At 34.8% G+C, this 27,552-nt stretch overlaps 1 protein-coding gene across 1 annotated transcript in view; it reads right to left on the reverse strand.

Annotated features, from left to right (window-relative positions):
• Positions 1-1,881: 1,881 nt before the first annotated feature.
• SYN2 (synapsin II) overlaps positions 1,882-27,552 on the reverse strand; it is a 104,838-nt gene continuing 79,167 nt past the window's right edge. Inside the window, exons 9-13 of the mRNA XM_039342243.1 lie at positions 26,528-26,630; positions 20,391-20,540; positions 11,671-11,731; positions 6,124-6,355; positions 1,882-2,764 (exon numbers count right to left, since the gene is read on the reverse strand). Of these exons, the coding sequence (XP_039198177.1) occupies positions 2,629-2,764; positions 6,124-6,355; positions 11,671-11,731; positions 20,391-20,540; positions 26,528-26,630 (682 nt within the window). The 3' untranslated portion in view covers positions 1,882-2,628. The remainder of the gene's footprint in view (positions 2,765-6,123; positions 6,356-11,670; positions 11,732-20,390; positions 20,541-26,527; positions 26,631-27,552) is intronic.

Genomic DNA, 27,552 nt, shown 5'->3' on the forward strand with positions numbered 1-27,552 from the left:
CATGTTCTCATGCTGCCATGCTGGCTTCTTCAAGTCTACTTGAACTAATCATTGCTCTCTCCAGTCAGTATTACCTCCAGCCAGCCAATGGATGAATGTTCAAATCACTCTTCATGGCTTTTCATGGGATTCACAATGGCAATGTGAATATCAAGGAAGCCAGCTATTATCTTCAGGGAGCAGCAAAACCAGCGCTTAGTTTAGTAAGGAAGAACATGGGAACAAGCCAACATGTTGTGATGCCTTGTCTCCTACAGGCAGGCAGGTCTCAAACAGATAGGATAAGATTTCCTATCAAGAGGAATATCATTCCACCCTAAAGCTCAGGAGTAAGAGTTGTGAAACATTTATTGTATTGTTTACCCTTAATCACCAAGCTGATTAACTTGCAGAATAAAACTGTTGGGCTTTTCCAGGTGATTTTTTTTTTGTAGACATATAAGGGCAGTGCCAGTCTCAGATTGATGATCTCATGTCTGAAAATGGTCTAGATCTACCTTTTCAGTCAGTTGTGCCTTCATCATATATGCTTAAATTTAATTGTTGCAGTTTTATTTTATTTTGCAATGTTATGCTAATTGCCTTGGGTGCCTTGGAGATTATTATACATTTGGGTAATGGAATGTTGCAGAGTGTCATGGAATGCCCAGTGTCACAGAGATTGTTATATATACAGAGGAAACAAACCTGACACTCACTTGCGCTGATGATATTACTTGACCAGGTAATAAAATGTCTCCATGCAAACAATCAAGCTCAGGGATCACCAAAGACTTCACAGTTCAGCCCTGAGTCATATATGTCTCTTACATTGTTATATGCTTACCTGAATAAACAAATACTCTCACAAAGGACATGTATTGGAATGCCAATGTCTAAATTAAATTACTGTAACACAGAGTGTGTGGGGAACTGCCCTTGAAAATATTAGGAAGTCTGTCCTAATGCAGAAATGGAATAGCTAGATTGATGTCATGAAACTATTTCATTTATTTTTAAAAAAACCTGCATAAGAATGTCAATAAATATCTGGTGCAGCTTGTAGCTCAATGATAATGTTCAAAGCCCAAATGATTGAATTTTTCAATATATGCTAGCATTCAGATCTGCTGTATGCTTTCGGCTTTGCATTCTACCTTGGAATTTCAAGACCATTCTTTATGCTGATTGCAGACTATGTGGCCTTGAAAAAAGGCAAGCACATCCTAACTCTAAGGATAAATGTGCTAGAGAAAAGGTTTCCATCCAAGTTCAAATCCCCACTGTAGTGTGATAAAGCTACAGTTGTACCTTTGTTTTAAAATCACTGCAAATTCTACATGGCCACTGTACGATAAACGAATGGGTTGCATTTGGCTTAATGAGGCACAAACATTATACAAACCACTCATATCTATCTATATCATCTATAACTATATCATTATCTATGTATGTGTATGAAATATCTGTTTTCAACATCAGATAAAATGAAAATATTTTTGTCCTGCATAGCAGAGCATAAAGACCAGACATAGCATAATATTCAGGATCAGTTTAACAGGAAAGGAAGAGATAGCTTATCTTCCATGAGCAAAGATAAAGTGAGGAAATGTGAATTCAAAATATAACTTGGCACTGAGTGGAACTGGCTTTCGACAAATCATTCCATAAGATACACCTCATTTTATAGACAAGCCAAGATTTATAGACAAATTTCATCAGACTAAGTGTATCAGTGAAGTGATTGATTTCTTTAAAACCGTGTTTCTCAGATATTATTCTTCCTTGTTTATTGGAAATGCATTTTGACTGAAAGTAAAATAAATTAGAAAAATAAAGCTTCAGATCTCCCTCTGCTATCATTGCCACGCTGCAGAGAAGTCAGGAGAAGCAGACTTCCTGTTAGATACAGAGCTTTGCATTTATTGGGATGTAATATGGAACTATGGTGGACATGAGGCCATGCATGACATTTTACAAAGCAAAAGGCACTATTAACAGGCTGCAAATAATTTCACAACAAATATATGAGGAATAATAGAATAGAATCATATAGACAGACATAGGGACTCTAACACATTCTAGAATTTGCTCTTTAAAGCATATTGGAAAACTACATTTAGCTGATGGAAAGCTTTCTAAGGTTTCTAACAAGGTGAAAGACAACACAAATACTATTATGAAACTGTACCCTAAAGATCTGAGGGCAAGAAGCTCAAGTCTCAAAAAAATAGCTTTGCAGAAGAAAGTATCTCGAAGAAACAAACATGCAGCTGAGTATTGGAGAAAATTGTAGGAAAGGGACGACTTGCAACTTAGTAGTGTGCTGCTCTAAAGGCTTCATAACAGAATGTCCAATGGGATGACTGAGTGCATTTAACGATAAGGCCACAGAATCACAGTTAAGGAGGACTGTAAGCATTCTGCTGTATAGCTTTTCCTCTTGGCTTTTTTTAAAGTGGCTTTTTAAAAGATACCTGAAGTGTTAACACATTATAGTCCCCTTTTTAAAAAGAGTGCAACATATTGCTTAATACAACAGTTGAAACAGCAAAGGAGGATCATTCATAAAGAAACAGTGTTTGTGAAATGATATTCACAGGAGACTTTCAAACATTTGATGGATATACAAAACCAAACTAGCCATGGTTAATCTGAAAACAGGCTGGCAAAAGATTTTCTTAAGTTTCGGATGGTTTCAGCTTTTGCTTCATCCTCATTCACAGATGATCGGAAGAAGGATGACTCCTTGAAGTTGAAGGCATTTGTCAGAGATTGTGATTTGCTGCAAGACAGAGATAAAAACTCACACATGAATGTTACATACACCTGAAGCTTACATAAGGGTTTTTTTTTCTTATTCATGACTGATGTAGCCCCCTACCTTTCAAAATTTGTATTACATATAATATGAGTAGGAGATACAACCGGCAATATCCAGATGACACTCTTGAAATAGATGAGCACAACTGTTTTGACTTGAGAAACAATTGTCTGAGTCACATCAAAACTCTCCACTTCTGGAGGACAGCCTTTTCTGTCATGTTGCCCACTGCAGATTAGACTTGCCTTAAACTATAATCTTTCTGTAAGGCATTAAAATCTGGTTCTGTTGCAGAGCCTGAGGTAAGTGATTAAGCCTGTATTATGGTTACACTGATTGTGTTGTTTGGCTTTATCTCGGCTCCCATAATTATTATTCTTTTCTTATGAAGTTTTGATCTTGAAGTTACTCCCTGTTAGCTGATTAGAGTCATGTGGTTAAAATGGGCGGCCATATAAATTGAATTAATAACAAAGACAGGGTAAGTTGGAGTGGAAGGAAGCAAATAGTTGAATAGTTCACTTTTTAACCCTATAAATTTTAAGTATATTTTTTTAAAAGGAAAATTGTATCTGCTTGTACTTTTTTATATTATGCTTTATGATAACCAATCATTTGCAGCGTACACCTTTTCTAGAAAATCAGAGCAAGCAATATAAGTATGTAAAGTCTTTCAGTTATACTATATCAGGATGTAATAGTCATTGGGAAAGGAGGGGTAGAAAGATAAAACAGTTCTTTACTTGATTAGGAACTGAAACATAAATGGCTTAATGAAATATTTATGCATAGTAACTTGCATGCACATGTTAAATCAGAAGATGTGGGTGAGAATACTGTCACTGAGTAGAGTTAATCCCATTGGCAATTTGGTTATGTTTTTTTTTCTTTGTAAGATTTGGAAGTGGGGGGATTGATATGTGGATTGGAATAAATCTATAATTTGGGATAGGAGCTATCCAGGATGCTTTAAAATTATGTGCATAGAGCCTTCAAATATTAAGGCATAGCCCTTAAGAATCCTGAGCTTGAAAAAAAATAGTTTAGGACTGGAATAAAGAGCAAATTGAAAAAAAAAGTTTTAAATTTAAATAAAAGAAAAGGCAAAATCTCCCTCAAGTTGAGCTCAAATGCAGGTGACTACATACAGGTATCCATGTTTTTTAACCAATGATATGGAAGTAATTTATCATTAAATTCTTCCAAAATATGTTTTTCAACTTTCTGCTCTAGTCCATGGGCCTGAAAGATATTTATGGTCTCCTGTCTAAGTAGTAACTAGGTTCACGCTTGCTAAGCTTTTTTTGAGATGAGCCAAGGTTTGCTTCTTATACTTCTTAATAAGAATACCACAAAAGAAGGAAACAAAATACTAGGGCTGCCCAAAAAACATTGCACAAGTGAATTACCTTTGCAATTTAAAATATCTGAAACACCATGATGGAGAAGATGAATTTATTGAAACACACTTAAACATATATTTATTGTAGTCTTCCTCATCCGCATTATTTTTCACATACCCCAAACTATATGGGGTGAAATCTAGGGTCGTCCACAAGCTCCTGCGGGGATAAGAGCACAGGAAATGTGCTCTCTTTTCACACAAGTCTAAAAGTTTACCTATCTAAGCATCTAAGCCATTTTTGTCTATAGTCATTAACAGGGAGAGAAATGTTATTCCTGATTATCTGTTGCATTTTTTAAAACAACTAGAGATGGAAACCTACATTAGGGCAGCAGGAGGCAGTATTTTTTCTCTTGATACTTTCTAGTTTATTTATTTGTTTTATATCCCACCTTTATACATGAGTGTATGGTGCCAGACATCATGCCTCCCTCTTTCTAATTGTCTGGTAAGATAGGTTGGGCCGAGCAAAAATGATTGGCCCAGAGTCAGTTGGTGAGCTGCTGTGGCTAAGGGTGGATTTGAACCCATTTGTCCTACTTCTAATCCAAATCCTTCACCACTACCCCACACTATCCATTTAGTTTGTTTTAAATTAAATGAGTTTTAAATTTTTACCTCTTTTGTGAAAAGTATATGGTGGAAATAATAAACGTGAATAGTGAACTGAATTTTTCTTTTACATGCACAACTAAATGGAATACATTTAAGGCCATTTATTGATTTATCATATTTTGTCTGCCCTCTGATTTTTTAAAAAAATTGTGATTACCTTCTTTCACCTTCACAGCAAAAGCGAATTATGTAAGCCTTGTTATGAAGATTAAGTCTGTAAACTATCAGACAAAATTTTGACAAGTAATGTCTCTTGGCACTTTATTATTCCTTGCTACAGTCATGCATTTTGATAATAAAGGCAACAGGAAATCTTTCTATTTCTAAATTGTTAAGCAATCTATCTTGGGTATTTGAATATTTGAATTTGAATATGTGAAAATGTGAAATAGAAATGAAATGTGGTACATTAATCTTCAAAGAAGTTTCCAATACACTAAGACAGTGGTTCTCAACCTTTCTAATGCCGCGACCCCATAATACAGTTCCCCATGTTGTGGTGACCCCCAACCACTTATACATCACTGGGTGCCAGGGGTGTGGCCAAAGAAAAGGGAGAAAAAATGGCGGACAGCTTTGTTTGGCGACCCCCGTGAAATGGTCGTTCGACCCCAAATGGGGTCCCGACCCACAGGTTGAGAACCACTGCACTAAGAGGATATATAGAGTAAGTAAGTGGCCATATTAAGCCATACTTTAATATGATGAATTTGACAAAAATTAAAATCAAAGATACAGTTAGAGTATATTATACCTAATAAACCTAGTGTAGAATATGAAAATGAGTTCCACTGCATAGAAGAGGTCCTACAAGAAGTCTTATGCATAGAATGTGATAGATAGTTAATGAATGAATGTTCTGCTCATCTCTAGTTTTAAAGGTAAACATCTTTTGACAAGGAAAACATCTCCTGGGTTTTCCAATCTTTCTTGTCTGAGTGGTGGTGAGGTTAAAAGTTTAAGCAGATAAGGCTTTCTCTCTCTCTTTCTCTCTCTCTCTCTCTCTTTTTTTCTCACCAGCTGTCTCATAAACAGCACAAACAAAGATGAATCAAGACCTTCTGAGATGCTGGAAAGAAGAGGAGGATGACTCAAACGCAAATCTATACATATTACATGAAATTTGCTTTTTTCAGCAGATTTGGAAATGTCTGATGGAAATGTGCTTACTCCAGGTGAAGCAGGAACAAAAACTGTTACAAAAAGAAAGGAATTTTGTACTTTTTTATCTGCACTCCAACCTCTTCTTGGCAAGAGAAGCATTACAAAACAAGAGGAGAAAATGACAAGAATGCCTTACTTTAGCTGAGGATGTGACTGAGGCTTCTGGGACGAGTCTGTCGAGGGCTCAGTCTTCGTGTCTGCTGGAGGCCCAGCGCTTGAAGGACCTGAGGCCTGGGCACGTGGCTGAGTCGCAGGGCCAGGTGGACGTGGAGGCAGAGAACTGGAGGGCTTTGCTGAATGCCCCGGAGGGAACCCTTGGGGTGGCTCCTGGCTTTGTGATTGCATTCCTTGGGGTTGCACTGGGCCCCCTAGGTTCAGCACAAGAAAAACTTCATAATGCATCAGTAATTTTGTAAAAAGCTCTTACAACCAACACTTAATATCAGTCTGGTACTAGAAAAGTTTGGTGGGGTTAGAAAGCCTTAGCTATCATGATCATGAATTACAACTCTACATAAATATAAATTGCTAACCTTCATATCACACTAAAACAGCCTTTGAAAATTCACTGCTTTAGTAATTGGACCTAGTGGTTTTTTTAAGGAAATCAACAACATACAGATAGTTCTCCTTTAGCAATGACAGTTGGGACCAGCAACCCGATCATGAAGCAAAGCAATTGCTAAGTGAAATCACAACTGTGCTTATAAACTTATTTCAGTTTTCTTTTGCTTTACAAATCTGGAAAGACCATAAATGTAACGATTGGTTGCAAAGTTATTTTTTAATCACTTTTGAAACTGCAAATGGTGCTTAAACAAGAAGTAGCTAAATGAGGATTACCTGTAATACTTATTTGGTTGGAGAGGGGCAGCTTAAGGATCCTTATAATGCTGGATGTGACAGCAGAAACCTTTATGGCTGATAGCAAGAGCAGCTGGCAGGAAATTTACACACTCTTAAGCTAATGGAGACAAATGTACTGAACTATCATTCCCATCATCCCTGGGGAACCTATCACATTGCGAGGAATGATGGGACCTGAAGTCTAAAGCACCTGGAAGGTATCAGGTTGGATAAGGCTGGGCCAGATTAAGTTGCATTAATTATAGTATTTCTCCATTTCAGTTCTCAGGTTCCTGATAAGTAAAACATTTTCCCAGATTGCTCCATTACAGACTGAACACAATGGAAGTTAACAGCTAGAAGGAATCTGTTTGCTTTGAACATCTATATTTCACAGCACTATTGTTTATTAATAATATTGATTCAAATTAGTTGCCTTTTTGTTTTGCCTTAAATGGGAAGGGAATGCTGTTATGTTTTTAAAATGTCTCATATATTTGCAGTGGATTTTCAATAAGCCCTTCTGTGAAAAACAAAACAGGCATCTACTTGAGCCAGCCACTAACAGCCACTAAGCAATTAACATACTCAGACCTTGCAACATTAACCCTAAAGCAGTTCCATATTTTGTAAGCAATAGCTAATCAAAACTGAGTTGTAGATTCAGCTGCAGTTGGTGTAGTTTTTTTCCAGTGCAACAATCCCTCCCCCCTTCTCCTTAGTACATGGTTGTTCTGCTTCTATAAACAGTGAAGACAATGGATTTCACTACTGTGAAATACGCATCCAATTTAAGGCAGTTAACTTTGATCGGGACCTATGGTGTCTTGATGGAGATTGAGGGGTCTGAGGTAATTGAATCTTTGATGCCTGATCTTAAAATGTTTCATTCCAACAATGCTTTGTTTATATAACTTCAGAACTGAACCAAAACACAAAACTATACCAGCATAGCCATCACAGAGTTTTTTAACCCAATTTTTTTTAACCCTGATATTTTGAAATGAATTATGTGAGTCCAATGGATTTAGAATTGTTTTTCTTGAGGACTTCCCCCATCACATAAAAATATCAAATCTATGGTATCTGAAAACATTCTCCCAGGCCTTACACAAAGCTTCTTTAGAGATCTCTAAATGATCTCTTTTCCATTTAGCTCAGAGGATGGACAGAGGTCTGGACTTCCAGAGAGATGCAAGCCAAGAACTGACATTTTTAATGAAGTGATGGCTAGGCACATTCATGGAAAAAATCCATGCATGCTGCAGAATGCACACAATACTCTGGATAGGAAACGGTTACTATTTTTGCATATCACAGACATTAATATATATAACATGTTTTCCCACTTTGTACGAAGTGGGTACATGTCACACACTTTAATTTGTGAAATCAACTCAGCTGATTTATCAGTCTATTAGAATGATTTTGTATCATCACTCAATGATGATACTTTCAAGATGAAAAATACATCCCAAAACACTCCTTCAGAACTCTATGCCTTTGTTAATAATAGGGAACCTGTACATGTGTACTTTTAACTAGATCTAGGAATAATTTGGAGGCCTTCCAAAAATCTTTTTTCTTTATCATGCCAAACTGTGCCAAACCCCCATGCCTCTGAATTAAGCCTACTTAGCTAATTAAGAGAATGAGGCAGGATTATGCAGATGAAGTAAAATTGATACCATACTTTCAACAATGACCATTTAAAAATAAAAAATACAGAAACATCAATTTTTAAAGTAAATTGATGTGAAGGAATTTGTATTTTCTCTTTCAAACCCTGGATGCATAGATGCACTTATTTCAGAAAAGTTCTAATGATATCTACATTCTTCATAATAACAAAATAGGTTTTTAGATAATTTTCCACATGTTAGAAATTTGGCAACAATTCCTTTTTGGTGCATTTCTTAAAACACCATTGTTAGTTATATAATCTTGTTCATTGTTTGCAATAGCAAAATGTGTAGAAGAAGAAGAATTACGTCTATTCCTGTCCCTAATTTACATTTTTTTTCAATAGATGTATGTGTGACCTGGAAACCTGCCAAAAGGTTATATGCATAAATGTCTGTTCATTACCTTCACTGAATTTATGCAAGTCACAGGTAGATGCAGAAGTGATCCCAGTCCATCATGTTACTAACTGTAAGCTATGTGAACAGGGTTGATGTGTTTACAGCATGGGTGTCAAACTTGCCACGTCACATGATGTGTTGCGACGTATCACAACATTTTTTGCATTGCCGGAGCTGGGGTGGGCATGGCCTCCGCATGATGCAACCGGCCCATGGGCTGGCAGTTTGACACCCCTAGTTTACAGTATCTAAAAATGATCAGGAGCTGATTGAGAGATTCTGAATTTGAACTGCATTTTTTTATGCTAAAAAGTTCATACTTTTTTTGCTTATTCTTTGCTGTATATGAAAGGATTTTTCCCTCTTGGGAAAATCGTGTGCTAGAAACTACACTGAAGACAGATGTAACTTTTTTTATTTTGACATTAAGCTGTACAAAGTATTTCACAAAATATATACTGCAGTCACACTTCAGCATTTGCTCGCTTTCTTGCATTAGTTTGGTACAAAAAGGTAGCAATAATAATAATAATAGCAGCTTTGACAGAAATAAATTAAAAAAAGAAAAAATAAAGCAAATATCCCCCTCCCCCAGACATTAATCCTACATTTTAAAATATCATTTCCCAACTCCCCACAATATTGCACTTGAGCATGCGAGCATGCAGGTAAACATATTAGCTTGCTTCTTTACTGTTGAGCCAGTAGACTAGTGCATGTCCTTCTATGACCATCTGCATCAAATGAATTGATATTCTGCTAAGATGCAAATCTTTTATCTGTGGTCAGTACACATACACACTTCATACACACAGAGAGAGCCCATAAACAATGCACAAAAGCATCTTTAATTACTCAAACTACCACATGCAAAAGAACATCCATGGCTTGATATTAATGGCATTCAGTTGGCAGGTTCAATTTTTTTTTCACTCCAGAATGGAATGCTGTTTTTATTCTCTTGGATTAAGATCTGGAGGTGAGGAAGACAATGAACCTGATGTGAAGGGAATACACTCCCGTATAACCAATCTCCTCAGGGTGGTTATCAAAAGATCATTATCAGAAACAATGGTCACACAAACAGAATATACTTGTTCATAGACTAAAAATGAGCAGGGCACAACAGCATGCACAGTAAACATCAAAACCACCATTAAAACAATGTGTAATTCTCACATTTTGAATTTTTTTAAAAAATATTTGCAATTCTTACTAGAGTTTGCAAAGGAAAAAAAAAATCAGACCTCAGCATTATGTCAAAAGAAAACATACTTGTTTAAATTAACCTAGGGACTATTATTGACCTTATTATTTGTCTTCAATTGACAATATAATTCATTCCCTCACTTCTACAGAATGCTTAAAAGGTGCATTTGAATGACTGCAATAACAGCTTAACTGCCTGCCTGGATATTGCTTGTAAGGTTATGCACATAGCCCCTGGTGTCGTGACAGTCATAAGCAATTATGGCTATAAGAAAGTTTAGCAAAAGTACACTCCTCCCCACCTGGGTCAGATACCCTTGTTTTATTATTTACATATACTTGAGTCCCAGCACTACATTCTATCGCTAACCATTTGACTCTTATGGGCATTCAAGATCCACTAACATTCTTTTTCTACTGTACTTAGCTATTTAAGCTTAAAATGCTAGTTTGGATCATAGTGGCATTTTAGTGTATCCTAACTGCTTGGCCACAATTATAATAAATACAGAATGATATAGCAACACATTGAGTTCATGAATTACATTTAAAAAAACCCTGAAAATGGTGGATAGCATAATATTTAGAAAGGTGCTAATTAATTGCAGAAAGCTTTTCTTTTTTTGCTAACTATCTTAGCTAAAGAACCATAGCTTACCTGAATTATGTAGATAAGGTAATTCTAGTAAACATTTGTTTTATTTTGGTAGAAAACCAGATGGCTACTTCATAACCAACAAAGAAATTCCCCTATTGAACTTAGATACATTCAATATCAAATCTGAATCAATATTGCACATATGTGGCCCATTTTCGTAGCACTGAAGCTAGTAGATACAGATTTTTCCCTAAAAATTCTGCACTGAAAATAGAAGATATTTATGCATTCCTGGAAATAATTCTTTTATATTTTGTATGTAAAAATTAAAATAAAAATACTGTTTTTTCAATTTATGTATATGTCTTAACTCAAAATTAAGCAATCTTTATAAAATTATAAAAAGAAAATGCCTCATTTAACATAATAAATGAGACTTTTCAAATGTTATAATCACTTTTCAATAATCATGCACATAAAAAAACCCCAAAATCAAATGTAGCATACATACTCACAGAGTTAAGCAAAAGTATTATATCTCAGCCAGGTTGGTTAGCCTTTTTTTTACCCACAATATAGAATACTTCAAAAATACTGTCTAACCATCCATAATATACAGTCTCACTGACTTAGTAGAGGCACAATTCTTGTACACTGTACACTGTGGACAACAGCCCTGAATCACAAGTTATACAGAGAAACATAAGTAAGCATTACAACACAAACAGATAAACAACCAGACAATATATTTGACACTGCATAGAAAAAACACAATCCAGGTCAGCTGTGAAACAATGAAAAAAAAACTGCACAAACAATTGGCATTGTTGATTTCTTTCTTTCTTTTGGCTTTAACCCCTATTTTAAATTTCAAAAATTTAAGTCGCCTGGACTTGTTTTGGTCCTACTGCAATGCCATTACAGTCGAGAATGTATTGTAAACAACCTTGAGGAGGTGGTCGCTGGGATGGGACTTTACTTGATTCCGACTCCTTAACTGATCCACTCTGCAAGATAGAAGAAGAAAAAGAAAAAAACCACAGAGATGAGAGTGTAAGAAGGCTAGAAGGCAATGAGAGTAGACTGGGAAATATAGCTTTGGTTGTTAGAATTGATCTCTTTTACCATATTAAAAATTTCCCTGAGGGCCAGAATAGAAATGACTCTTGGTGCATCATTAGGAAGCACAGTGAAGGGAATACAAAAAGGCAGAGATTTCACTGAAACTGCAGGACACAGAAAGGGGGAAATTATCCGTTCCTCTCCTGCAGTGGTCCTAACACAACCTCATGGTAACCATTCCACCCCCCAAAAGCTCCTATTGCCACAAAGAAGATTTTTTCTAGCGTAAGTGGGAATTCTGTCCTCGGCTCCTTTCTTAACTAATGGATTCCAGGTAGCTCAAGGGAGTGAAGAGAGAGACAAGGGCAGAATGGAAAAGTTGTTGCACCGACAAATTTAATACTGTATATATTTTGGGGTAAGAACATTCAACAAAAAATTATTTTTAATATAGTTTGTAAATGTCCCACTAAAAAGGCACAGCAACTTCAATACATTTATAGCTTATATAACATGAAAAGCAAAGTTGATAGTACAAAGGAGACAGATTATTCTCACTTTCAGAACAATTTCTACTGAAACTGGGTATTTTTTTAATTGATTGGGTACAGAAAATTGATGATGCAGCCCTCGGACCAATAAAAATCAACAAGGGTCTGCCATATTTGTAAATAGTACTCTACAAGTGGAGCAGTAAACAGCAGGGTGGAAAATTTCTTACTTTTGTCTGGTGAATGTTGAGAGCAGAGCTTGATCTTTATTGCTGCATCATGGATAATAATGGACCTGACCTTATCTCTTAGTTTAAGTGAACAGATTTTTTTTTCCAGTTAAAGAAACTAATCATTTGTTGGTTATGGAGATTCTGACTTTGACAGAAACATTATAATATTTCATAAAACATCATGGACTGTGATTAAAAGGTACTGGTTAAATCTGTACCAACCCAAGAAATCTATGGTCTATGCTTATTATAGTCTATCTCAAAGGAAAAGTCTTTGCCTTAAATTAGGCTTCCCAGTATGACCACTCATATTTCCTGTTCATTCCATTTCCTCAAATATATCTTTGTTTAAACATTTTGTAATTAACTCTTACACTTTCCTACAGATGCACTTGTTGCTCATTGAACACTACTTGCAGTTCTCTGCTTGTATCAATATTTTGTTCCTACCACAAGTCCATTAAGATGCATATACAGTTCAAACTTATCATATACCATGACCCCTCCTTGTTGTCAAGATTTATGGTGACTCAAAAGAGATGAATCAAAATGACATTTTCTAATGACAATATCTCTTATCCAAGGAGAGAAAATATCATTTTTCTTACAGGAATGGGTCTTAAAACCATTAAGTATTAAATGAATTTTAAAAGTGATGTTTCAACAATTTGAAATGTATTCTGTTAGATCAGGGATCCCCAACCCCCGATCTGTGGGCCGGGACCAGGCTGCGGCATGCCAGCAACTGGTCCGCACAAAGAAGCAAAGCCCCATCCATGGGATGCAGGCAGCACACAAAACCAAACACTTTTCTCCACAGAACCGGTCCCTGGTGCCCAAAAGGTTGGGGACCTCTGCTGTAGATCATCTGAGACTTCTAAGAAAGTTTAATTTATCCTCTCATTAATACCACAAATTTATTATATGTTACTGTGACATACAGTAGTCCTCATTTAATGATTACAGTTTGTACTGGCAATGCTGTTAGTAAATATTGTGGTTAAGTGAGACATCACATGACTTCAATGAATTTAAGACCATAGACATTAAGTGAATCACCTGCAGTTGTTAAGTAAGAGCCAATTTGATCTAGTGGTTAAGGCATCCAGTCCTGCCTTAGCCACGAAAGCCAGCTGAGTGACTTTGGGCCAGTCACACTCTCTGCTTGACCCACCTCACCGGGTTGTTCTTGTAGGGAAAATCAGAGGAGAAGGTGTGTTGGGAATATTTGCCACCTTGAGTTACAAATGGCAATTACATGCCCATAGGATGCAGCAATGGCTGCAAATGCCTGCTGGTTAAGAAGCACCCAAATATTGAATACATGACAACTGCTTGGACACGGCATGTGATGAAAATTGTGAGGACAGGTTGTAAAGTTACTTTTTCAGCAGCATGGTAACTTTGAACAATCACTAAATAGGGCAGTCATTAAGAAAGGACTACCTGTATTTGGATCCTATAGGATATACAGAATTCTAAGGGTTCAAAAAAGAGACCTCTGGAGTACAAAAAATATAAATTAAGACAAAACCTTTGTACTTTGTTGCTGATTAGTTACAAATTACATGACAGAAGGTTCTGACCACCTACTGTATGAGGAATCTTGGATGGCCAAAATATCTCTGGGTAAAAGTTCTTGTAGTGAAGCTTTTACTCAGCTTTTGGAATAGGAAGCATTATGGCTTTGAATCACAAATTTTCAAAGCACATCTTCACATAAAAAAAATAAAGACGGACTTAAAAAGGTATCTAAGCAGGGATTAGATAGATCCCTGCTAAAACTATTACTGAGTGCTCCAAACATTCTTGTGATTTTTTTCTCTATATTACATGGACGTTCCAGCAGTTTCCCCAAATACCTTCAAAGAACTTACATGAAAAGGTTAGTGTGGAATATTTGCAGGTGATGTTATACCTGCTTCTGAATAATGTGCCTGCATGCTAAGACTGAGATGAGCAAGATTATCCTTCAATTTGGCTCCAGAAAATAACTTATAATATTGAGCTGTCTGAATAAGTCTGTAAAGTTAAATGATTATCTATTACACTTAAATGCAGCTAACCTGTTGATAATTATGCATTTGGTATCCACTACTGACATCGTAGGCAAAACATACGATAATTCCGTTTATCCTAGCCCTTAAATATCAATAGCTCTAATCCTGTGCTCAAAATCAGCCACACCAGGATAATTACAGCAACTGGAGCTAATAGCCTGGAACTAAGCCAACAATGCATAGGATTTTGCTGGTGTCCTCTCCACCAGGCCAATGGTGAAGCTTCTGGGCATATAGAATTTACTGCTATGTTGCACAGCATTCCATAGGCCTGAAGGAGATCAATGTAAAACATGCTTCCCAAAATTATCCGTAAGAGAAAAGAACTGCTTGCAATCAAGACAGACCTAGCCAGCACTATTCCATCGGATCATATGAGGATTGAGTTTCAATGAGAATAGCACCACATATGCTCCTTATACTGATTCACCAGAGAATGTTAGTATAATAGAAATAACTTGAGAGAATTCTTTAGGTGGAATTTAATAGGACTGTAACTACACAAGTGTAAATTCTTAGGCAAAAAGAACTTTCTGTACAGTATTTTTCTCAGGTTTCTAGAAACTGGTTTTTGGTATTTTAGGAATTTGAAACTATAAATAAGAATATAACTATAACTATAAACATTTGGAACAATATACTATCTTAAAGTAACTGTCTAATGGCTATCCCTAGCTACCATGAATATATCAAGATCTTTTTCTTTCTTAACTGTTGACCTATTGTAGATAAGCTGTAGCATCTTTTTCTAACTTTTAAATTTGAATTTTTGAATGTAGGTACTACTACTAAAGCTGTGTAGCTCTCTTCTAGTCATCTGTGTTCCTCAAATAGTTTTCCTTAGAAGTTTGCTTTGATTTGAGGTAGAGGAAATTCAAAGGGATTTCTTTGACCCCCCCCCCCTTTTTTTTTTTTTTTTGCTTCTGATACTGAGCAAGCAGAAGTTATGTTATGTTAGGAGGGGACAGATCGGAAGCTCCAGAATCACAAAAGGCTCTCAAATGTTCTTTTTAGTGTTCTCCAATGCCTCTCTGAACATAAATTCTGAAAGTCTGCAGTATAGCTTATTGCAATGTTGAGGCAGAAAACATTAAAAAAAAAAACTTCTAGAGGTTTTAGGTCCTAAAATAGACTGTACTTAAAAAAAAAAAACCAAAACATTCTCTGCAAAGTTTATCCCCAAAGCTCAGAGAAAAGAAAACAAAGAGTTCTAACCTTATTTACATATGTCATGAGGGCCTATGCACTTATTACTTCATTAATTTATTTTAATTACTAAGTTACAGCAGCCCTCACTCTCCCCACAAAAATATTCAGTAATCATAACTATCTCTGCATAAGAAAAGTACTGCCTTTAGACATTCTCAGGTGTCCAGAGATCATACACAAATAGTCATGTATTGGTTGAAACTCGTACTATGAGATGACCATTGTTTTGTAATTTCATATATAAAAGCGGTAAGCTAAACATTTCAAAAAAGTGCTTTTATATAAAGTTCCGCAGTAACAAACATTGAAGTATTACTAAATAACAATATCTCCATCTGCTGGTGCAGAAACCAATAAACACTGAATTGCCACAGGGTTAAGTATTCAACAATAGTTTTTCCTTGTATTCTTTGATGGTGTAATTCTTCCAATGTGTTTTGGCTTCTGATAATTTTTTTTTTATCAAATACAAAAATCTCCACCTTTGTAAGTATAAAGCAGGGATCCACAATATTAAGCCTAAGGGCACCAGTGTGCCCAGAGAAGTTTCTCTTGTGCCCTCATGGTTCACTGCTCACCTGACATTTTGTATTGGAACTTATCACAGCAACTTAACAGCCATTTTTAGTAGACTCTCCTAGGGCAGCTACCAGTGCTCATGGCTTGCTGCCCAATTGCAAACACCATCTCTCCTGCAGTCAGAAAAGACATATTTTACATGCTGGTTGTCCCATCTGCAGCTCTCCGTCCATTCTCCCAAGGTCATGCCACTTAAGTATTGAATCGCAGACTCTGGTTTTTTTCCCAGCTATCTTCTGAATTGTATAAATTGTATAAATTTTCATGAATACATTTTATGTTAATATATATCTATTAAGCTTTCAGCTAAATAATCTGCTATTCTTTTAAATCAATGACTAATGTTATAGAAAGAAAAGACGTTCACAATAGCAAAATAGCAGGATTTGGATTAGAATTGGGTATCTAAACCATTAGTCTGAATGTCAGTAATTCTGAATATCATTTGCTCTCTCTCCCTATATGTTTTAATACAATCTTATTCATATATATGATCTATTTGCAGCTAGCGCATTTTCACAGATGTAACTGAGTCATTCGCCTTTCTAAATATTATTTCTTGCTATAGAATCAGTCAGTTATTTTATAGAGTTCATTTGTATCACTTTATAAATATCTAGAGCCATCCAGCAAGAGATCTGTGGCATACACCCTGTGCAAATTTCTTCTTTGTTCTGCCAGCAAGCTTTGGAAGAATACTTTTTCAATGTATTGCCAGTTCTACATTTAATAGGAATCATCTGCAAATTATTCCCACATCCCATTTAAGATTGATGGAATATATGGCTTAAATAGCTTACTCTCTTTCTGGATATTCTATGAGAACTGTCCTTAAAAGTTCAAAACCTTACAAAATTTCAGCTTGCTTAACAAAAGTATTAATTTAATTTGGATTTTTTTTTGCTTTTCAGAGAAAGCAGCATAATTGTTTCTGCATAATCTGGTGCATCTGTGTGATCTTCACTTTTATTTTAGTGATGCTTCTCTCTCTTGGGGAATTTTGATAAAATTGTTTTAATGTTGTTATCACTTCCTCTAATCAAGCAGTTTTCCATAAGGATGAGAACATCATAAAGAAAAGGATTCTGCGCCTCCATATCATTTTTCCACATGAATGCAAAAGGCACTGGGCTGTTAAAAAGTGGTTCGCACATTCCCAGTATAGGAAGGGTAACCAAGAAAATTTTTTTTTTTTTTTAGTTCTGACTGAATCTGCTTTTTAGCTTTTCGGTGTGTTCAGTGCTTTGGGATAGCCTGCAGGCCTTCTATAAAAAGTCAAAAGGATACACTAGTCCTTTATTCACATACTGTAGCTTTAGCATGCAAATGCTGAAACAGCAAAGATGGAGGAGGAATAGCTAAACTCGCAGTAGAATTACCAGAGATGATGTTGTGGTGACTGGGCAGTAGATGCTGAAGTCCTGCAGTGGAGGCTTACCTGTCTTACTCTTTATTTGTAACAAATATATTATCCAAACAGCTGTCTAAATTATTCACAAAACAAATTTATAATGCAAAACTATTGATGTTTTGGATATATTTAAAATCATATATTTTTAACTGTATTTAGGCTGCATTATTAAAATTTATCTTAAAGTCTTTGTTCAATCTCATTAAAAATAGGAATGAACTTGCTTTCAGTAGAGGCGAGCAGTTTCCACAAGATGGTGCTACACTCTTAATGGAGAGGGAGGAGGGAGGTGGGGAGGGAGGTAAATTATGCTGACCTGATATATTTTGGACAGAAAAACAGACTGAATAAAATAAAAGTCATAATGCCTTTTTGCTCTTATATTTTTATACTGTGAAATCTCCTAATGAATGTATGTGAGCATGAACACATAAGTATATATGTACAGACATAGACCAAAAACTCTAAATTTGAGCATGATCTTAAAATTTTAAAATTCATTCTTTTTAGTTCTTCATATATTTTAAAAATTTTATTCTGTACCCTTTGACAATTCCAAATGACCTATAAAATATTTATAATTTTAAAATCCCTTTTGGGTTATTTTTTTATTGTTTTATTTATGAATATATATGCATCTGAGTCTATATAAGAGAGAGAATGTTTGTGTATATGCATGTAAGTATTTGCATTATATATTACTATTCTAAATTCATATTATTCAGATTGCTAATTTTAACTTCTACTTGCTGCATTTGTGTAGCCTGAGCAAGGCTTTTAACATACCGTAAATGCCGGCGTACAAGGCGACCCGGCGTATAAGATGACCCCCGTCTTTATAGCCGGGCCGCATTCCTAGAACGTCGTCTTATACGCCAGAAACTACCAGTATTTCCGGCGTATAAGACGACTCGGTGTATAAGACGACCCCCTTCTTTGGCGCCGATTTCAGTGCTCGCGGAAGTCACCTTATACGCCGGCATTTACGGTAGTCTGATTTAACATTTTTTTTACCCAATTTTTCTGGTCTGTATGTACTTTCCACAACTATTCCGATGTCAATCTTTTGTGATACATAATCTAAGTTTGCACTTCAACTTCTAGAAGCTTGAAAAACAACTCTGAAAGTCTTTACCTTCTCAATGGTGTCTCCACCTAATTTTCAAATTCATTGTTTTGGCTGTTAGGGGAAGGTAATGGTGTTGGTCAGTGGTGGGATTCAAATACGTGAACAACCGGTTCTCTGTGTGGATGCTACCTCCAGAAGTCCATTCTAGGTCTGGGCAATAAAAAATTAGCTATCGGTTCTGCCGAAGTGGTATGAACAGGCTGAATTCCACCACTGGTCTTGGTGTTGATAACATCATTAATTGTTAATATTTCCTCATTGTAATAATTGTGATAGTTATAGTAATAGTGATCTCAATGCTCTTCTAAAACCCACTGAGAGTAAGAGCAACTTTACTGCATCATTAGCATTCAGTAATACCCTAATATTATTTGAGGAATAGCTTCTCCCTGATTATATCTATCCATCCCATCTGACCTGGCAGAAGAGACATGCTACAGGCCTTTTCTGCTGTGGTACCAGCCTTATGGAACACTCCCTCTGCGCCAAAGTGAGTTTGACCCCATCCCTGTTAATTTTCTGAAAGTCCTTCAAAATCTGGTTATGCTGTTAGGCTTTAGGACCCTAGGGGACAGGTGAGGTACTTAGGTAGCTCCATTATTATTGACAAATACTGCTCTTTCTTAGGTTTTAATTGTGATTTTTTAATTTTTTACTGTTAGTTTTTAATATATTAATTGTTTTATAATTTTAGTGCACGCCATCCACACCATCTTTTCATGAGATGGGCAGTCATATACATTTGATGAATGAATGAATGAATGAACGAATGAATGAATGATCCTACTATTCAAGTAAGGTGCCAGGAAATTTATTTTACTTAAAACCTACTAAGTATTTCTCTTTAAAGAAAATAGTATCACCTACCAACAAACTGAATTCATGTTCATGACCTAAATATCTCCTCACTGTAGTAAATTAGATATATTTATTACTTATGGATAAGCAGTTCCTTCTTTTTGAACTTCAGAATAAATGACCAGTCAGCTTGGTCAGTTATGATCTTCTGGTCAGGTTTTGTGTCATGAATGAAAATCATCAACAGCTAGGAATGCTTAACTATTTTGAAGACTGACTTGAATGTACAAATGTACTGAGATACTATTGTATATTTAATTACAATTTGATAATGTTTTTGTCAATTAAAACCATTATGAGCCTAGGGAAGACAACAAGCATAGCCTGTAACATTTATTTTAAATAAATAGAGAAATATATAGACATAAACGTACATATTACTACAATCACATAAAATATGATTTATGCAGCTGTTTATGTCACAAAACCTTGAAAAGAAAATGAGCAGAAGCAAATAAGAGATGATTATAGGTTATATTATCTCAGTTAACTAATAAACAATAGACATATACTATATCCTGAAAGTTTATTTTTGCTGTTTTACTTCTTTACTTTCTATTGATCTCTATTTGGATATTTTAAACCATGTTTTTAATTCTTTTTCTATGCCTAGTTATGAGTCAGCATTCCTTACCTGAGGTTGCTGAGTAGCAGATGGTTTCTGAGGAGATGATATAGGTGTTTTAGATAAAAGTTGGTTCATTCTGCTTACAACAAGCTCAGTTATAAGCTGTTTGTCTTCAGCCTGGTGCTCACCAATCAAAGGCATTGCAGAGCCCATAACCTAGAAAATATAAAAACTGGTTAGCCAAAGAAAGGAAACTTTTAATGCTGTGTCCCACACCACTGTGATTATCATTTATTTTGAACTGTATGGAAGAGAGAGTTAAAAATAAAGGATTGCAAAATATTTTAGATTTTTTAAAAATTCTCCTTAGCCAAGTCTTGGGCATTTAGGGTTATTAGAAATGTTGAAAAGGAATGCTTTGTATTATTTTTTATGAGAAGAAACCTGAACCAGAATACATTAAAAGTGGATAATTCTAGTTTGGCAAATATACCTATTTATAGCGCGGATATTGCAGTGGCTTGATTGCTGCATCAAGACTTGCAGAAAGTTTGCAGAACCAATACTATCATACTCCAAAAACAGGTCCTCTTTGAAATGCAAATCATATGCATTAGCTACGCATCTGACATACATAATGGATGGCTTTGCACTAATATAGCTCCATCCATCCCAGGCATGGTCAAATCAAAGTTTTACATTCCTGCAAAACACTTAGTAAAAAACAACCTAGGAAATAGATATCTAAAACTTTAAATACAGTTTTTAGAAAATATTGGCTAAACATACCTTAGTTTATTAATTCTAGGAGTCTGTTTGAACTACACTGGCACAATAGCTTTGTCTGCATGGTGAACTGTATTAAAAATGTCAAGATTCCTTATTCATGCAGACTCCTTATTCATTCAGACAAAATGATTTTTATTCAATGGCCATGAGAAACAGCTTTTTTGTTTCCACTTCATGTGGAATATTACCTACTTTTTTTTAGCTCTTTGGGTTCCTAGAAATATTCTCCATAAAATTATCTTTTCTCACAATCAAATTTGTATTTTTTTAAAACAAGTTTTATTGATTTTTCAGCTTTTACATCAATGTGCTTAGGAACCAGCGTGGTGATGGGCTAATCGGTTATCCAGAGGAAAAAAACAACACAAAATCATAAATATACAACTCAAATTTGCTCCTAAAAAATTCCCTCTCTATTTCTCTCAGTTAATATAACGTATTCAAAATAATATATTTCTAAATAAAATTCAGCCAGTCAATAAAATTATCAATGACATTTACCTATATAAATCCAAACCTGTTTTTAAGCTTTAATTAATTTCCAATTACCATATTCCAATTTAGCCTTAATTAGGTATATTGTTTATATTTCGGGTATCCTTAATTTCCCTCCTTTTATAACATATTGATTATACTATCTAAAATAAACATGTTATTCCAACAATTACACTGTTAAATTTCCCAAATATATTCTGTTTCTATTCTAATACCTCTTCCTTTGCTAATACCATAACTTCCGTTATCACAATCCATTTCTTTATTCTCATTCCATTATGAAGTAATTATCATACCTAAAGTAAACATGTTATTCCAAGAAATAAATTCTTACTCTATTTCACTTATATGTTCTATTTCTTATCCTAATAGCTCATTTAAAACCTTTTCTATGTTACAATTCCAAGCTACAGTCTAACAATACTTTTCACCTCAGTTAAAGATCTAAATTCTAAACATTAAATCAGTCCGCGACTCTAAAAAACCTTTTCGGGCCACAAGTATAGTTTTAACTTCCATTTTTATATCTAACTCTAGCTTTCTTTTTGTGCCAAGCAGGTTTCCATAGTAAGGCCTCTATGTCAACAAATAGGTCTCCTTTCATTCCTCAAAATATCATTTGGTCAAACTGATTGGCACAAACAATCATATCCAACATTTTAATTGGTAATTGATTGTCAAAGTTATCACAGTTCTCAATGGTTCGTATCTGAACATCGGTTCCTGTTGGTTTTGAGGTTATGTATGGTTTAATTAAAGTCATTTTTGAATCATCAAAATCTCAGTAGGTTGTGTGTAGAATAGCATGAAGTCCTCTTTAATGTTGATTTGTTCCTGTTATTTCTTGAGCTGTAAAGAAATCAGTTGGAGTCTGGGAGTCAGTTAGCAGTTTTGGGACAATTTCTTTGGTTTCCATCCTGAAATTCATTTGGTCAGTAATTTCAAGTTTTTTCCAGTGTGAATTCATAATTAAGATGTGAATCAAGTTCCTCCATCTCATTAGGTTGTGTATGGTGTTGGATACAGGCCTCTTGAGTGTTAGTCTGTTCCTCCTCTATTATTTCTTGGCCTGTAAATTGCTCAGTTGAGGTTTGAACTTCAATCTGTCATCCCCAAATAATCTCTTTCATTCTGGAATCTATTTGCTCAGTCGTTTCAAGAATTTTTTCCAGTATGAGCTTATAGTTAAGATGTGGGTAAAATTCCTCCATGGCAGTGGTGATTAAAGCCTTTTGGTGGAGGCAATATTTATTAGTAGTCAGTCAGTATCCACCTCCACAATTTCTAACAGTTAGTTTCATCACCCAACAATTCAGTTTGTTTATCTTTTCCCCTTTATGATAATTTGAAGGTCAATGTCACATCAAAGTCAAAACATCAGTTGCAATTGCAGTAACTATTTTTGCCACAAGATGTCCCCAGTAGGTTATAAAGTCTTTTCCTAGACCCCAATAAAATAGAAAAACATTTTTCCAGTTAAAGAAATAAAAAGACAATATTCTCCAAGAGAATAAAATGTTGAAATTCTATGAAAGGGGTTTTTTCGGGACCCCGAGGTGTCCCAAATTAAACCTAGTCATTAAAGTTAGTTGTTTATTTTTTTTTCTTTGTTCCAAGCTTGTCTTCCCACATAGACAAGCACTGCTTTTTCAGAAAAGGGAAATAATTCCAAAAGGGGTTTTCACAGGGGTAAATAGGAAAAGGAGAGGCAGGAAGAGAGTCTCACTCAGATCTTCCATGGTGGTTCTTTTCACTTAGATGTTCTTGTGACTTTCAGCTGGTGCGGCTAAGTGATCGGCCATCTTACTGGGTGATCTTTGCTCCGTCAGTCCCAAGGAGCTGCCTCGAGCCACAGAAGGAGCTGCTGCCCTCCTGCAGTTGACAAGGAGCCTCCTCAATGGTGGTCGCCCGTCCCGGGCAACTTTCAACCCTCTTCAGGGTCTACCGGCGAAGGAAAACCGGCAGGTGAAGAGATGACTCTTTACGCTTGACCGTCAGTGCCGCGAATCGGAACCGGAAGTCTCAAATTTGTATGTTTAATAATGCAAGGTATTTCCTTGCAACATTATTTCTATTTACTGTAGAACCAGTTTCATGCTGGATATATAGAAAATGTTTGTTTAACTAATCAGGTATGAAACAGCTTTATTTGCTCAAAAATATTTGACAGAGATAATCTGTTTTATTATATTTAATTATATTTGCCCTCTGAAACTACTCTGGTATTTCCAAGCTGAATAATAGCTTACAAACATTTTTTATTTAATAAACAAATGCTTGTGAAAGACATTTGTGTTAGGTATTAGATGGAAAATCCGTACAAGCTGGAATCAAGCAATGATTAATGGGGGAAAGATTACTAATTTCTATGAATTAATGCTTCTCTTGCCAACCAAAATTTCTCACTTTGTTTTGTAATATGTATTCCTTCTGTGCAATTTGTAAAAACTAAAAACATGCTGGATAAATGATCATGACTGATGAAATCATCCTTCTGGAATGAACCTTTAATGTGGCAAATATGCCTCATGGGAACTAGTACAAGATTCATCAATTCAGTGATTAATCATACTTGAATGATAGAACTGAAAATAGTAGTGAATTATCAGGCCAACCAACAGATCAGGAATCTACTATATACTTTTTTGCCTCTACCACAAACAAAAAACAGATTCAAGATAAAACAGCTGCATTTCCACAGAGCTGAATGACATGAACCACATTTCATTTTTTTTTTAAAAGTATACATATACACAGATACATACATACACTCAGACACATTAACAAAGAAAAAAGCCATAAGTTTTGTTAATGGGCTACATCGGTTGATAAAAACCATATTACATAATATTGTAATGTAAATGTATTAGTGTATTGAACTATACATTTACTACATGGTTTTAAACAAAAAAAAATGAATAGAGTTTATTTATTTATTTTTACTTTTTTTCTCCTAATCAGAGGTGACAAAAACCAACAAAGCTCTTGAAGAATATCTTTTAAGTTTAGGAACCTAAATATATAATAACAATTATAATCCCTATCCATATGTTTAATAACTATGAAAGAATTTTTCACATCTAGAGAAGCAGGACCGAACTTTGTAGCAAAATCATAGTGCTGATGCTATCAATTGGCCTTGGACAACTTTAGGCCAACAGATTTGTCACCTTCCTCTCATCTAAAATCTTTTTTAACAAGTAGTGATACACAAGTACTTTCCAAGTTTTACCGAGAAGCTTTTATTATAAAAACAAATTTCACAATATTACATATGATGAGTGTTATGGATTTGATTAGCATTACATTTACTATTAAGAAAGCATTAAATATTGCTTTTTCAGAAAATTATACATATGTCTATATTTTAAAATTATAAGATTAATAATTATAAAATACATTGGATATGATTTTTTTCGGGTTTGCAATTTATGTACTAAGGATAGATTTCATATGTATACTTTTAAAATCTTTTTTTTTTTGACAGAGCTTTCCCTTTTAGTCCCCTCAAAACAAAAAAAAGTAGTAAAAGAAAAAATGGGAAATATTTTCTTTTTACTTTTCTTTTTTTATTTCTATGCATTTTCTCAGGAAACCCATATCTGTGGCTTGGGTACTGATTTCTGCCTAGAAAGGACAAAGTTTAAAGTTAGAAAAAGTATATTCTCATTTTCTCAAAGTCAAGAGTCTGATCAAATTAAGTCCGATTTGCCATTGCTATACAGTTGTCAGCATTTTGAGGAAAGCTAGCTCAGCAAACAGACATCACAAGAACTATTAGGATTTAGTTTTATCATTGTAGGATATAATAACAGATATTTGACAGTCTGCAAGAGTTTCCTTCTGCATTCATTCGTTCATTCATTATCATATTTCTATATTGCTCATATAGAAATTTCAGCTAAGTGACTTTTATGTCAAATAGAACCTGGGAGATATTTTGGGTCTCTTTCTCATGTGCCTTCTCTTCCTAGAAGATTAAAATGTTATTTACAATTTTTTTTTATCTGCTAACAGCTTTTGGATACCTTTGTCAATTTTTTATCTATTTTCCACATAGATTTATTAAGCCCACATGTATCCTAGTTTATTGGTTAAACAACCCTCAAAGATTACTGTTTTCTATGAATTAAATAATATTTATTCTATAAACACTAGAGGTAGACATTTAATTGATCAGTAGCCTACATTAATATTTAGCATGGGAAAGTATGATTTATGTCTTTAAAAGGATATATGACTGTATTCTTAATTTCCCATTTCATGTAAACTGTGATTTTCTTGGGTTGCTTTTAGGAAAGGATTACCCATAAATCTTGTACCAAAGGTTTCAGGGAGAGTTGCTGAGAACTATGCAAATATTTTGATATTTGGCCTAAGACTATATGTTCAGAACTAACTCATAGTATGACTGTGCTTTCCCACAATGTTACTTACTGTGATATGTAGCTTTCTTTAAGTATCTGAACCTCCGCAAAGAAATGGAAAGTTTAATTTATCCTATCTTAAGCATAACAGGAGAGAGAGAAGGTGGGGGGAGGGAAGGAGGGAGGGAGAGGGAGAGGGAGAGGGAGAAGAGAGGGAGAGAGAAATGTGGTTTCCACCCTTTCTATGTTTTAAAAATCATTTAAGAGCAGGCTTTGTTTCTAACTCTGGGTTTAGGTTAAATAGGGATGTTATTTATGTGATTTTGGCCAAGTTTATATATATATATATATATATATATATATATATATATACATACATACATACATACATACATATATATATATATATATATATATATATATTTCTTTTTAAAAATGATATATTATTTTAAAAAAAGCAAGCTGCTCAGAACCTTTTGGAATCAGGAGACTTCAAAATCCAAGATATAAATACATAATTAAAAAATAACAGCAGTGACACACTTATTGTACCTCAAAAATATAATCCTTTCCATCCTTCCCATGGATTGCTTTGACAGCACATAGATCCAAGCCACCAAACAACTCAGAGCAGCTATCAATCCAGAGCTTGTATCTGGAATTTGAAGACAAGTTCCCATTAGTTTAAAAAGACAATGTTGTCCTAAGAGAGATTCAGCTAAATGGCTTGGGTTTAGATTGCATTCAGAATATTTTCTTTGTATCTCATTCTTCAAAAAATCACACAGAGCAATAGTTAGAATATTGTATATCTAAGATGTCATATTTTTATAATATACAAATGGTCCAGTAAAGCAGCTACAATATATCTATTTTAGGCATCAATATACATTACCTAGGAGTTTAAAAAGAACATAAAATTCTGAGATTTTCTGATAGAATATTCAAGAGAGTTTAATATAAGTGAATCAGATCTGAGGAAAATGTATGTTATGCTGTTTCTTATTATGCATTTTTCATTTTTCAACTACACTTCTCTTAATATTATCAATACATGGTATTCTCTTAGCTTTACATACAAATGTCTCTACAAAGATAATATATAGAAGCTAGCATATCAGGAACAATCCTGATGTACATTTATATAGTCAGAGGTATCTGCTAAGGATGCATAACAATATATCTCTTACATAAATCTTGCTTAAAGTCACCAAATACATGGTTATTCTGAATTAAAAATTCTTAAGGTGTCGTATTCATTCTCTATGCTGCAATATGACCTTACAGTAGAAAGTTTCTGAGGAAATCCCCCCCCTCCATAGATATTGAAAAAAAATCTTATGAAAAAGCATTGAGGATAGTATAATTGATATTTTCATTTTTTTTGTCAGCTTCATTTCTAACAGGCTTTTTTGGATATATGTCAAATTCAATATCTGTAGAAAGTGCTGACTGATGTGATTGGGTTTCTTTAGGTAACAATCACTTCTATTGTAAAGTACTATGTATAGCAATTGAATCTAAGTATTTCATTGTGAACCTGGAAAAAAATAAAACTAAAATAAAATAAAAATGGT

The sequence above is a fragment of the Crotalus tigris genome, unplaced genomic scaffold, assembly GCF_016545835.1.
Source record: "Crotalus tigris isolate CLP2741 ecotype Arizona unplaced genomic scaffold, ASM1654583v1 scf7180000017781.746583, whole genome shotgun sequence".
NCBI classification, from domain to species: Eukaryota; Metazoa; Chordata; class Lepidosauria; order Squamata; family Viperidae; genus Crotalus; species Crotalus tigris.